The 15,281-nt window shown below is 38.8% G+C and overlaps 1 protein-coding gene across 4 annotated transcripts in view; it reads left to right on the top strand.

Moving 5' to 3' along the window:
* Window positions 1-15,281, top strand: part of ccdc191 (coiled-coil domain containing 191) — a 52,204-nt gene that overhangs the window by 5,841 nt on the left and 31,082 nt on the right. For 3 of the 4 annotated variants that reach the window (XM_062028557.1, XM_062028556.1, XM_062028554.1), the window contains 5 exons: window positions 41-228; window positions 1,523-1,673; window positions 1,738-1,928; window positions 6,226-6,424; window positions 10,770-11,092. In XM_062028557.1, coding sequence (XP_061884541.1) covers window positions 41-228; window positions 1,523-1,673; window positions 1,738-1,928; window positions 6,226-6,424; window positions 10,770-11,092 — 1,052 coding nt within the window. The remainder of the gene's footprint in view (window positions 1-40; window positions 229-1,522; window positions 1,674-1,737; window positions 1,929-6,225; window positions 6,425-10,769; window positions 11,093-15,281) is intronic. The other variant, XM_062028555.1, reaches the window with a different exon arrangement.

Here is a 15,281-nt window from a genome sequence, read left to right as displayed (position 1 = left end):
AGAGAACCCCGTGGCCACCCTTGGTTAACGCTAGCGACAGGTGCGCGAGAAGAGAGCCCGGCGGGACGCAGCCGGCGAGGAGGCCCGGAGGAGAGAGCGGGAGCTGGAGGAGAGAAGGAAGAGGCAGGAGGCCAGGAGGAGGCAGGAGGAGATGGTGAAGCAGGAGATAGTCCGACTGCGGCGGCAGAGGGATGAGAGGAAAGGCCTGGAACTGCTGCTGAGGCGCAGGTGCGGTATCCATAGCAACCACTGTCTGATTCACTTGGTGCCTGTGCCATGGTCCTCGCCGCTCTCGCGCAGGAGGCAACATCATGCTCACTTCTGACCAATCATGACGCACCCCGATACTGATACCTATTATTCGTCGTCAAGGAGACCTATAACTGATATTCATTAACGGTAAACATAAACATGAATCAGGATATGTCAGTAAAAATCTTTTAGGAAAAAAAAAAGTTTTATGTGGCGCTAATGTGTTTAATTTAACATCAAACACCTTTATTAGGTGTGTCTAAGAGGAACATCAACATTTGATGTCCTTGGAAAATAGCTCAAATGACATTTGTCTCCATCACAATAACTCATCTACTCCATTTTATGGATTTAATACATTGTAAGGTTTCCTTGTTGAATATTGTCAACAACTGGAAGTTTTGAAAGTTAAGCAGAAGAGATCAAACGTGACCAACACTGCATGGTCATCGCGTCAACGTAAACGCAGCAGTGAGGAAAGAAAATAAACTTTTCTAATGCAGGACCAACATGCCAGTGTTTATCCTTCATCTACTTCATCCATGTTTTATACTTCTGCTGCAGTTGAAATTTACATGAACACTTACACAAACACTTACACGAACACTTACACGAACACTTACACGAACATTTACATGAACATTTACATGAACATTTACATGAACATTTACATGAACACTTACATGAACACTTACACGAACACTTACATGAACACTTTCATGAACATTTACATGAACATTTACATGAACACTTACATGAACACTTACATGAACACTTACATGAACACTTTCATGAACATTTACATGAACATTTACATGAACACTTACATGAACACTTACATGAACACTTACACAAACACTTACATGAACACTTTCATGAACATTTACATGAACATTTACATGAACACTTACACAAACACTTACACGAACACTTACATGAACATTTACATGAACACTTACATGAACACTTACATACACACTTACATACACACTTACATACACACTTACATGAACATTTACATGAACGTTTACATAAAATTTACATGACTTCCCTTTACTTCGTCCAGCTCTTTCCGGGGGATCCTGAGGTGTTCCTAGGCCAGCAGGGAGACAAAGTCTCTCCACCGTGTCCTGGGTCTCCCCAGAGTCTTTTTAAAAAAAAAATTTAAATCGATCTATAAAAATCATGAATGTGTTTCGAAACTTGATGAATAAGAATTGTGTATCGAGTTTTAATGACTCGCTAAGTTAATGCTATGTTGCTGTTACAGGGAACGTCTGGAAGGTCAAAGAACAGCCAGGAGCCTCCATCCGGCTCTTCCATCTCCCACAATGCATCAGGATAAAAAGTCGCCCCCAGCGGATACAAAACGGCGGCAAGAAAAGAGGGTGGAGATCTTTGTTCACCTGCACAAGCTGAAGGTGAACTCACCTGTGACACAGGTGTCTTCTCAGCAAAGGTCTCACACGTGGTGGCGCCCCCTAGTGTCAGCGCCAGCATTTCTCCCGATGGTACTCGCTGGTGCTGGAGCGGAGGCTGCGTGCGGGCAAGGCCAAGGCCTTGTGTGACTGGAGGTGGCAGCTGAGAGCCTGGCGAGGGTGGCGTGCCGTGGCGTGGACCCAGAGGAACCAGCGAGAAGCCTTGAGGACCGAGGAGGCGCTGCGGACAGAAAACAGGTACAAAATATGATTAAAACTCCTGTTCTTTGAGGAATATAAGACATGCATTTGGTGACATACACTATATATTTGGCCACCTGCCTTTACTCACATATGAACTTGAAGTGCCATCCCATGGAATTGTCCAAAATGTTTCGGTATTCTGGAGCATTCAAAGTTCCTTTCACTGGAACTAACTCCTGAAAAACAACCCCACACCATAATTCCTCCTCCACCAAATTTCACACTTGACACAATGCAGTCGGAAATGTAGCGTTCCCCTGGCAACCTCCAAACCCAGACTGGTCCATCAGATTGCCAGATGGAAAAGTGTGATTCGTCACTCCAGAGAAGGCGTCTCCTCTGCTCTAGAGTCCAGTGGTGATGTCCTTTACACCACTGCATCCCACGCTTTGCATTGGACTTGGTGATGTATGGCTTAGACGCAGCTGCTCGGCCGTGGAAACCCATTCCACGAAGCTCTCTGCGTACTGTACGTGGGCTAATTGGAAGGTCACATGAAGTTTGGAGCTCTGTAGCAAGTGACTGTGCAGAAAGTCTTTGCACTATGCTGACCTCTCTGTCAGTTTACGTGGCCTACCACTTGGTGGCTGACTTGCTGTTGTTCCCAAACTCTTCACTTTTCTTATAATAAAGTTGACTTTGGAATATTTAGGAGCGATGAAATTTCACGACTGGATTTGTTGCACAGGTGGCATCCTATGACAGTTCCACGCTGGAAATGACAAATATTTGTAGAAACAGTCTCCATGCCTAAGTGCTTGATTTGATACACCTGGCCAAGTGATTAGGACACCTGATTCTCATCATTTGGATGGGTGGCCAAATAGTTTTGGCGATATAGTGTATTTGTTGAAGGCACGCATGGATGGACAACATGCTTGCTTCTCAAATCACAAGTCAGTAACAAACATTCCATTGCAACATTTGATAATATAAATGGGGGTCCAAACAAAGGGCCACGTACTAAAACATAGGCAGGGGCATTTTAATTTTGTCAAACAGACATCACTAACACTTCAACTTATTGTCACTTTTGTGTTCCAAAGTGTACCGTCATGCATTATTACACAAGTGTGAACATCCCTGCAAATGTAAGGAAAATACATCAAACACTAATAATGATGAATAACAGACTTTGTCACAACACAACACACTCATCATTTGTGTCTTCAAATATCAATCAGCTCCTCTTTTTTCAACAAATAAAACCTTTTCAGAATGGCCTCCAAACACTTTGTGTATGCCAGCCTTGGTGGAAAAGGTTTGGACAGCCTGAGTAACTTGGAGTACTTTGGGACTATTTAGGTCCTTAAAGGGGAAGATGGTCCTTTTGAAGGTACTTTGGGACTATGTTGGGTCCTTAAAGGGGAAGATGGTCCTTTTGAAGGTACTTTGGGACTATGTTGGGTCCTTAAAGGGGAAGATGGTCCTTTTTAAGGTACTTTGGGACTATTTAGGTCCTTAAAGGGGAAGATGGTCCTTTTTAAGGTACGTTGGGACTATGTTGGGTCCTTATAGGGGAAGATGGTCTTTTCCGTGCTACTCTGGGACTATGTTGGGTCATTTTTAAGGTACTTTAAAAATATTTGGATCCTTAAAGGGGAAGATGGTCCCTTCTAAGGTACTTTGGGACTATGTTGGGTCCTTAAAGGGGAAGATGGTCCTATTTGTGCTACTTTGGGACTATTTAGGTCCTTAAAGGGGAAGATGGTCCTTTTTAAGGTACTTTGGGACTATGTGGGTTCTTAGAGGGTAGGAGGGTCCTATTTGTGCTACTTTGGGACTATTTGGGCCCTTAGAGGGGAAGATGGCCCTTTTAAGGTACTTTGGGACTATTTGAGTCCTTAAAGGGGAAGATGGTCATTTTTAAGGTACTTTGAAAATATTGGGTCCTTAAAGGGGAAGATGGTCCTTTCTAAGGTACTTTGGGACTATGTTGGGTCCTTAAAGGGGAATATGGTCCTTTTTAAGGTATTTTGTGACTATTTGGGTTCTTAAAGGGGATGATGGTCCTTTTTAAGGTACTTTGGGACTATGCTGGGTCCTTATTGGGGAATATGGTCTTTTCTAAGGTACTTTGGGACTATGTGGGGTCCTCAAAGGGGAAGTTGGTCCTTTCTGTTGTACGTTGGGACTATTTGGGTACTTAAAGGGGAAGATGGTCCTTTTTAAGGTACTTTGGGACTATGTAGGGTCCTCAAAGGGGAAGTTGGTCCTTTCTGTTGTACTTTGGGACTATTTGGGTCCTTAAAGGGGACAATGGTCCTTTTTAAAGGTACTTTGGGACTATGTTGGGTCCTTAAAGGGGAAGTTGGTCCTTTCTGTCGTACTTTGGGACCATTTGGGTCCTTAAAGGGGAAGATGGTCCTTTATAAGGTACTTTGGGACTATTTGAGTCCTTAAAGGGGAAGATGGTTCTTTTTAAGGTACTTTGGGACTATTTGTGTCCTTAAAGGGGAAGATGGTCCTTTTTAAGGTACTTTTGGGACTATTTGAGTCCTTAAAGGGGTAGATGGTCCTTTTAAGGTACTTTGGGACTATTTGAGTCCTTAAAGGGGTAGATGGTCCTTTTAAGGTACTTTGGGACTATTTGAGTCCTTAAAGGGGTAGATGGTCCTTTTAAGGTACTTTGGGACTATTTGAGTCCTTAAAGGGGAAGATGGTCATTTTTAAGGTACTTTGAAAATATTGGGTCCTTAAAGGGGAAGATGGTCCTTTCTAAGGTACTTTGGGACTATGTTGGGTCCTTAAAGGGGAATATGGTCCTTTTTAAGGTATTTTGTGACTATTTGGGTTCTTAAAGGGGATGATGGTCCTTTTTAAGGTACTTTGGGACTATGCTGGGTCCTTATTGGGGAATATGGTCTTTTCTAAGGTACTTTGGGACTATGTGGGGTCCTCAAAGGGGAAGTTGGTCCTTTCTGTTGTACTTTGGGACTATTTGGGTCCTTAAAGGGGAAGATGGTCCTTTTTAAGGTACTTTGGAACTATGTAGGGTCCTCAGAGGGGAAGTTGGTCCTTTCTGTTGTACTTTGGGACTATTTGGGTCCTTAAAGGGGACAATGGTCCTTTTTAAAGGTACTTTGGGACTATGTTGGGTCCTTAAAGGGGAAGTTGGTCCTTTCTGTCGTACTTTGGGACCATTTGGGTCCTTAAAGAGACACTTGTGATTTAGGGCTATATAACTAAACATTGATTGATGATTGATTGATTGATAAAGGGGAAGATGGTCCTTTTTAAGGTACTTTGGGACTATTTGTGTCCTTAAAGGGGAAGATGGTCCTTTTTAAAGTTAAAGTACCAATGATTGTCACACACACTAGGTGTGGTGAAATTTGTCCTCTGCATTTGACCCATCCCCTTGTTCACCCCCTGGGAGGTGAGGGGAGCAGTGGGCAGCAGCGGTGCCGCGCCCGGGAATCATTTTGGTGATTTAACCCCCAATTCCAACCCTTGATGCTGGGTGCCATAAGGTACTTTGGGACTATTTGAGTCCTTAAAGGGGTAGATGTTCCTTTTTGTGCTACTTTGGGACTATGGTAGGTCCTTTATAAGATACTTTGGGACTATTTGAGTCCTTAAAGGGGAAGATGGTCCTTTTTAAGGTACTTTGGGACTATTTGTGTCCTTAAAGGGGAAGATGGTCCTTTTTAAGGTACTTTGGGACTATTTGTGTCCTTAAAGGGGAAGATGGTCCTTTTTGTGCTACTTTGGGACTATGTTAGGTCCTTTATAAGGTACTTTGGAAATATTGGGTCCTTATAGGGGAAAGATGGTCCTTTTTAAGGTACTTTGGGACTATGTTAGGTCCTTAAAGGGGAAGATGGTCCTTTTTAAGGTACTTTGGGACTATTTGAGACGTTAAAGGGGAAGATACTCCTCTCTGGCATGCTTTGGGACTATTTGAGGTCCTTTGGGACTTTTAAGTGAAAGATGGTCTTTTGTGGGGTACTTTGGGAGACCGGCACTATTTTGGGGGAAGACGATCCTTTCTGGGGTCCTAATTTTTTATTTTAAACATTTTAAACATAAATAATGACTTTTCAGTATGCGACCATTGGTGGAAGAAGTTTGGACAGTTATTAGCAAATAATTGTAATCTTATTACATCACAAATTTAAAAAAAAAAAAAAAATTCTTACTGTTGTTTTCTATGCAACAAAATGGTGCGGCCAACAGAAGTGCAGCTGTGTTGGACACCCCTGTGTTTCTGCATCATTGTCCAGTTGACCTGCCACTGTTCGCTAAGAAAGTGACTTCATCCACACATATTATTTGCCACCGCTTCCAGGCGATGCCAGCTGGCTGCCGAGAGCGACCGCAGACGGTTGCTACGGCGATGTCTGCACGAGTGGTGGCTGCGGTGCCGGCTGGAGCGAGACAAGCGGGACCTGTTGGCCCAGCAGCACGAGACCCGGATCAAGATGGCCACCCTGATCAGCGCCGCCACCACGGGCCGATTACGATCCCCCAACATGTTGGATGCCCAGGTATTGTCCCAAAACTTTTGTTCAGAAACTCAGCATCCTTTTAGTGTCAAAGATTACACGCTCAGGTGATCTTGCCCCCCCAGCCCCCCCTCCCAGTCACAGCCTTTATTCTGCAACCTTTTAACTACACTTTTAATGTTATTAACCTTTAGTGGAGCGTGGTATTAATCATAAAAGGTCTCAAACGTACAAACCCCGTTTCCATATGAGTTGGGAAATTGTGTTAGATGTAAATATAAACGGAATACAATGATTTGCAAATCATTTTCAACTCATATTCAGTTGAATATGCTACAAAGACAACATATTTGATGTTCAAACTCATAAACTTTATTTTTTTTTTGCAAATAATAATTAACTTAGAATTTCATGGCTGCAACACGTGCCAAAGAAGTTGGGAAAGGGCATGTTCACCACTGTGTTACATGGCCTTTCCTTTTAACAACACTCAGTAAAGGTTTGGGAACTGAGGAGACACATTTTTGAAGCTTCTCAGGTGGAATTCTTTCCCATTCTTGCTTGATGTACAGCTTAAGTTGTTCAACAGTCCGGGGGTCTCCCTTCTGCTATTTTAGGTGCCACACATTTTCAATGGGAGACAGGTCTGGACTACAGGCAGGCCAGTCTAGTACCCGCACTGTTTTACTATGAAGCCACGTTGATGTAACACGTGGCTTGGCATTGTCTTGCTGAAATAAGCAGGGGCGTCCATGGTAACGTTGCTTGGATGGCAACATATGTTGCTCCAAAAGCTGTATGTACCTTTCAGCATTAATGGTGCCTTCACAGATGTGTAAGTTACCCATGTCTTGGCCACTAATATACCCCCATACCATCACACATGCTGCCTTTTACACTTTGACCCTAGAACAATCCGGATGGTTCTTTTCCTCTTTGGTCCGGAGGACACGACGTCCACAGTTTCCAAAAACAATTTGAAATGTGGACTCGTCAGACCACAGAACACTTTTCCACTTTGTATCAGTCCATCTTAGATGAGCTCAGGCCCAGCGAAGCCGACGGCGTTTCTGGGTGTTGTTGATAAACGGTTTTCGCCTTGCATAGGAGAGTTTTAACTTGCACTTACAGATGTAGCCACCAACTGTAGTTACTGACAGTGGGTTTCTGAAGTGTTCCTGAGCCCATGCAGTGATATCCTTTACACACTGATGTCGCTTGTTGATGCAGTACAGCCTGAGGGATGGAAGGTCACGGGCTTAGCTGCTTACGTGCAGTGATTTCTCCAGATTCTCTGAACCCTTTGATGATATTACGGAGCGTAGATGGTGAAATCCCTAAATTCCTTGCAATAGCTGCTTGAGAAAGGTTTTTCTTAAACTGTTCAACAATTTGCTCACGCATTTGTTGACAAAGTGGTGACCCTCGCCCCATCCTTGTTTGTGAATGACTGAGCATTTCATGGAATCTACTTTTATACCCAATCATGGCACCCACCTGTTCCCAATTTGCCTGATCACCTGTGGGATGTTCCAAATAAGTGTTTGATGAGCATTCCTCAACTTTATCAGTATTTATTGCCACCTTTCCCAACTTCTTTGGCACGTGTTGCTGCCATCAAATTCTAAAGTTAATGATTATTTGCAAAAAAATTTTTTTTTTATCAGTTTGAACATCAAATATGTTGTCTTTGTAGCATATTCAATTGAATATGGGTTGAAAAGGATTTGCAAATCATTGTATTCTGTTTATATTTACATTTAACACAATTTCCCAACTCATATGGAAACGGGGTTTGTAGACCAAACAAGATCATACACTGTAACTTACTGTACACTCTTCACTGACTCTACAATCCACATTCACTTCACTTCCTGTTCCCATCTGAATGGATTGACATTGTGTTCACGTCGCACAAGTGAAGTGAATCTGGATCACCTTGTGATTACAGCTCAGATGGTCAATCTTGATCACATTGTGTTCACATCGCACATGTGGAGTAAATCTGGATCACTTTGTGTTCACGTCGCACACTACTCAGTGGCCTAGTGGTTAGAGTGTCCGCCCTGAGATGGGTAGGTTGTGAGTGGGGACGGCATGGCGAAGTTGGGAGAGTGGCCATGCCAACAATCTGAGGGTTACTGGTTCAATCCCCACCTTCTACCATCCTAGTCACATCCATTGTGTCCTTGAGCAAGACACTTCACCCTTGCTCCCGATAGGTCCTGGTTAGCGCCTTGCATGGCAGCTCCCGCCATCAGGGTGTGAATGTGTGTGTGAATGGGTGAATGTGGAAATAGTGTCGAATAGTGCTTTGAGTTCCTTAAAAAAGGTAGAAAAGCGCTATGCAAGTATAACCCATTTACCCATTTGAGTTCAAACCCCGGCCGAGTCATACCAAAGACTATAAAAATGGGAGCCATTACCTCCCTGCTTGGCACTCAGCATCAAGGGTTGGAATTGGGGGTTAAATCACCACAAATGATTTCCGGGCACGGCCACCGCTGCTGCTCACTGCTCCCCTCAGCTGCCAGGGGGTGATCAAGGGTGATGGGTCAAAAGCAAAGAATCATTTTTGCCACACCTAGTGTGTGTGTGACAATCATTGGTACTTTAAATTTAACAAGTGAAGTGAATCTGGATTACTTTGTGTTCACATCGCACAAGTGAAGTGAATCTGGATCACCTTGTGATTACAGCTCAGATGGTCAATCTTGATCTCATTGTGTTCACATCGCACACGTGAAGTAAATCTGGATCACTTTGTGTTCACATTGCACACGTGAAGTAAATCTGGATCGCTTTGTTTACATTGCACAAGTGAAGTGAATCTGGATCGCTTTGTGTTCACATTGCACAAGTGAAGTGAATCTTGATCACATTGTGTTCACATCGCACAAGTGAAGTGAATCTGGATGTCATTGTGTTCACGTCACACAAGTGAAGTGAATCTGGATGTCATTGTGTTCACATCGCACAAGTGAAGTGAATCTGGATTACATTGTGTTCACATTGTACAAGCAAAGTGAATCTGGCTCGATTTGTGTTCACATCGCACAAGTGAATTGAATCTGGGTCTCTCATTGTGTTTACATTGCACAAGTGAAGTAAATCTGGATCACAATGTGTTCACATCGCAAAAGTGAAGTAAATCTGGATCCCGTTGTGTTTACATTGCACAAGTGAAGTGAATCTGGATCACTTTGTGTTCACATTGCACACGTGAACTAAATGTGGATCACTTTGTGTTCACCTCGCACAAGTGAAGTAAATCTGGATCACTTTGTGTTCACATCGCACAAGTGAAGTAAATCTGGATCACATTGTGTTTACATTGCACAAGTAAAGTGAATCTGGATCACTTTGTGTTCACATTGCACACGTGAAGTAAATCTGGATCGCTTTGTGTTCACATCGCACAAGTGAAGTAAATCTGGATCACCTTGTGTTCACATCGCACAAGTGAAGTAAATCTGGATCACATTGTGTTTACATTGCACAAGTAAAGTGAATCTGGATCACTTTGTGTTCACATTGCACACGTGAAGTAAATCTGGATCGCTTTGTGTTCACATCGCACAAGTAAAGTAAATCTGGATCTCATTGTGTTCACATCACACAAGTGAAGTGAATCTGGATCACATTGTGTTCACATTGCACGAGTGAAGTGAATCTGGATGGCATTGTGTTCACATTACACAAGTGAAGTGAATCTGGATCACATTGTGTTCACATTGCACAAGCAAAGTGAATCTGGATCACTTTGTGTTCTCATTGCACAAGTGAATTGAATCTGGATCACATTGTGCTCACATTGCACAAGTTAAGTGAATCTGGATGACATTGTGTTCACGTCGCAGGTGAAATCAATCCCGATGTCATTGTGTTCACATCACACAAGTGAAGTGAATCTGGATCACATTGTGTTCACATTGCACAAGTGAATTGAATCTGGATCACATTGTGTTCACACTGCACAAGTGAAGTGAATCTGGATCACATTGTGTTCACATTGCACAAGTGAATTGAATCTAGATCACATTGTGCTCACATTGCACAAGTGAAGTGAATCTGGATCACATTGTGCTCACATTGCACAAGTGAAGTGAATCTGGATCACATTGTGCTCACATTGCACAAGTGAAGTGAATCTGGATCACGTTGTGATCTCAGTACTGCACAATCATTTTAGGTAAGAAAGTAGGGGTCCTGCTGCATCATCAATTGGGGCCCTTGGCCCGGAAGAGCCTGCACCAAGTTAACTACTTGAAGTGGATCTGGACCAGTTTGTGTTCACATGGCACAGATGGTCACATGAAGACCTGAATGGACACAATCATGAAGCTGGAAGGGGAGTTCTGCTACAAAAGTGGTCTTTAAATCTCAGAATGTGCTGCAGGTAGAACCCCACAAGCACCCTACAAGCCGACGCTCTCAGCCCCGGCAGCAGGTTCCACGCCGCCGTGCGGAGCTGGATAAGCGCCGGCCGGGCCCAGAGGAGGACCTGACCCGCCCAGAGGAGAACCTGACCCGCCCAGAGGAGGACCTGACCTGCCCAGAGGACCTGCAGGGAGGCCACTTCCAGCACCGCCATGCGGCCCAGAAGAAGATCATCTTGCAGCAGAAGAAGCGGCTGAAGGAGCAGCAGGAGGAGATCACTCGGCTCAAGCAGGACAAGGTCACGTCCACCTGGGAGGACAAGAGCACCAGGTGAGTCTCACCTGTCGCTTTCACACTGCTGAGCAGGAACAAAATGGCATAATTGATCAGGGCGGATGTGGGAAATGTGAAAGGTGGAGGATGAACGGAATAAAAACATTTCACATTCAACACCCGCACTCCCACAGCAGCTCCTCTCTGGAACTATCTCACCTTTTATAACTGTGCCAATTAAAATCACTAACTATCTAAATGTGCCAATTAAAATCACTAACTATCTAAATGTGCCAATTCAAATCACTAACTATCTAAATGTGCCAATTAAAATCACTAACTATCTAAATGTGCCAATTAAAATCACAAACTTTCTAAATGTGCCAATTAATATCACCAACTATCTAAATATGCCAATTAAAATCACTAACTATCTATGTGCATATTAAAATCACTAACTATCTAAATGTGCCAATTAATATCACTAACTATCTAATTGTGCCAATTAATATCACTAACTATCTAAATGTGCCAATTAAAATCACTAAGTATCTAAATGTGCCAATTAAAATCACTAACTTTCTAAATGTGCCAATTAATATCACCAACTATCTAAATATGCCAATTAAAATCACTAACTATCTATGTGCATATTAAAATCACTAACTATCTAAATGTGCCAATTAATATCACTAACTATCTAATTGTGCCAATTAATATCACTAACTATCTAAATGTGCCAATTAAAATCACTAACTATCTAAATGTGCCAATTAAAATCTCTAACTATCTAAATGTGCCAATTAAAATCACTAACTTTCTAAATGTGCCAATTAATATCACCAACTATCTAAATATGCCAATTAAAATCACTAACTATCTATGTGCATATTAAAATCACTAACTATCTAAATGTGCCAATTAATATCACTAACTATCTAAATGTGCCAATTAATATCACTAACTATCTAAATGTGCCAATTAAAATCACTATCTAATTGTGACAATTAAAATCACTATTTAAATGTGACAATTAAAATCACTATTTTAATGAAACAATTAAAATCACTATCTAAATGTGCCATTTAATATCACTAACTATCTAAATGTGCCAATTAAAATCACTAACTATCTAAATATGCCAATTAATATCACTATCTAAATGTGCCAGTTAATACCACTAACTATCTAATTGTGCCAATTAAAATCACTAGCTATTTAAATGTGACAATTAAAATCACTATTTTAATCAAACAATTTAAATCACTATCTAAATGTGCCAATTAATATCACTATCTAATTGTGCCAATTAAAATCACTAAATATTTAAATGTGACAATTAAAATCACTAACTATCTAAATGTGCCAATTAAAATCACTAACTATCTAAATGTGCCAATTAAAATCTCTAACTATCTAAATGTGCCAATTAAAATCACTAACTTTCTAAATGTGCCAATTAATATCACCAACTATCTAAATATGCCAATTAAAATCACTAACTATCTATGTGCATATTAAAATCACTAACTATCTAAATGTGCCAATTAATATCACTAACTATCTAAATGTGCCAATTAAAATCACTATCTAATTGTGACAATTAAAATCACTATTTAAATGTGACAATTAAAATCACTATTTTAATGAAACAATTAAAATCACTATCTAAATGTGCCATTTAATATCACTAACTATCTAAATGTGCCAATTAAAATCACTAACTATCTAAATATGCCAATTAATATCACTATCTAAATGTGCCAATTAATACCACTAACTATCTAAATGTGCCAATTAAAATCACTATCTAATTGTGCCAATTAAAATCACTAGCTATTTAAATGTGACAATTAAAATCACTATTTTAATTAAACAATTTAAATCACTATCTAAATGTGCCAATTGATATCACTAACTATCTAAATGTGCCAATTAATATCACTATCTAATTGTGCCAATTAAAATCACTAAATATTTAAATGTGACAATTAAAATCACTAACTATCTAAATGTGCCAATTAAAATCACTATTTAAATGTGCCAATTAAAATCATTAACTATCTAAATGTGCCAAATACAATCACTATCTAAATGTGCCAATTAAAATCACTATCTATATGTGCCAATTAAAACCACTAATTGTCTAAATGTATAAATTCAAAACACAAACTATTTAAATGTGCCAATTAAAATGACTAACTATCTAAATGTGCCAATTAAAATCACTATTTAAATGTGCCAATTGAAATCACTAACTAAATGTGCCAATTAAAATCACTATTTAAATGTGACAATTAAAATCACTAACTAAATGTGCCAATTAAAATCAGTTTTTAAATGTGCCAATTAAAATCAGTTTTTAAATGTGCCAATTAAAATCACTATTTAAATGTGCCAATTAAAATCACTATTTAAATGTGCCAATTAAAATCACTATTTAAATGTGCCAATTAAAATCACTATTTAAATGTGCCAATTAAAATCACTAACTAAATGTGCCAATTAAAATCACTATTTAAATGTGCCAATTAAAATCACTAACTAAATGTGCCAATTAAAATCACTATTTAAATGTGCCAATTAAAATCAGTATTTAAATGTGCCAATTAAAATCACTATTTAAATGTGACAATTAAAATCACTATTTAAATGTGCCAATTAAAATCACTATTTAAATGTGACAATTAAAATCACTATTTAAATGTGCCAATTAAAATCACTATCTATATGTGCCATTTAAAACCACTAATTGTCTAAAAGTATAAATTCAAAACACAAACTATTTAAATGTGACAATTAAAATCATTAACTATCTAAATGTGCCAAATACAATCACTATCTAAATGTGCCAATTAAAATCACTATCTATATGTGCCAATTAAAACCACTAATTGTCTAAATGTATAAATTCAAAACACAAACTATTTAAATGTGCCAATTAAAATGACTAACTATCTAAATGTGCCAATTAAAATCACTATTTAAATGTGCCAATTAAAATCACTAACTAAATGTGCCAATTAAAATCACTATTTAAATGTGACAATTAAAATCACTAACTAAATGTGCCAATTAAAATCACTATTTAAATGTGACAATTAAAATGACTATTTTAATGAAACAATTAAAATCACTATCTAAATGTGCCATTTAATATCACTAACTATCTAAATGTGCCAATTAAAATCACTAACTATCTAAATATGCCAATTAATATCACTATCTAAATGTGCCAATTAATACCACTAACTATCTAAACGTGCCAATTAAAATCACTATCTAATTGTGCCAAACAAAATCACAAGCTATTTAAATGTGACAATTAAAATCACTATTTTAATTAAACAATTTAAATCACTATCTAAATGTGCCAATTAATATAACTAACTATCTAAATGTGCCAATTAATATCACTATCTAATTGTGCCAATTAAAATCACTAAATATTTAAATGTGACAATTAAAATCACCATTTTAATTAAACAATTTAAATCAGTATCTAAATGTGCCAATTAAAATCATTAACTATCTAAATGTGCCAAATACAATCACTATCTAAATGTGCCAATTAAAATCACTATCTATATGTGCCAATTAAAACCACTAATTGTCTAAATGTATAAATTCAAAACACAAACTATTTAAATGTGCCAATTAAAATGACTAACTATCTAAATGTGCCAATTAAAATCACTATTTAAATGTGCCAATTAAAATCACTAACTATCTAAATGTGCCAATTAAAATCACTATTTAAATGTGCCAATTAAAATCACTAACTAAATGTGCCAATTAAAATCACTATTTGAATGTGACAATTAAAATCACTAACTAAATGTGCCAATTAAAATCACTCTTTAAATGTGCCAATTAAAATCACTAACTAAATGTGCCAATTAAAATCACTATTTAAATGTGACAATAAAAATCACTAACTAAATGTGCCAATTAAAATCACTATTTAAATGTGCCAATTAAAATCACTATTTAAATGTGCCAATTAAAATCACTAACTAAATGTGCCATTTAAAATCACTATTTAAATGTGACAATTAAAATCACTAACTAAATGTGCCAATTAAAATCACTATTTAAATGTGACAATTAAAATCACTAACTAAATGTGACAATTAAAATCACTATTTAAATGTGACAATTAAAATCACTATTTAAATGTGACAATTAAAATCACTATTTAAATGTGACAATTAAAATCACTAACTAAATGTGCCAATTAAAATCC

The sequence above is a fragment of the Entelurus aequoreus genome, linkage group LG19 (assembly GCF_033978785.1).
Source record: "Entelurus aequoreus isolate RoL-2023_Sb linkage group LG19, RoL_Eaeq_v1.1, whole genome shotgun sequence".
NCBI classification, from domain to species: domain Eukaryota; kingdom Metazoa; phylum Chordata; class Actinopteri; order Syngnathiformes; family Syngnathidae; genus Entelurus; species Entelurus aequoreus.
Note: the sequence above shows the minus strand (reverse complement) of the source record. Positions and strands in the feature narration are given on the sequence as shown.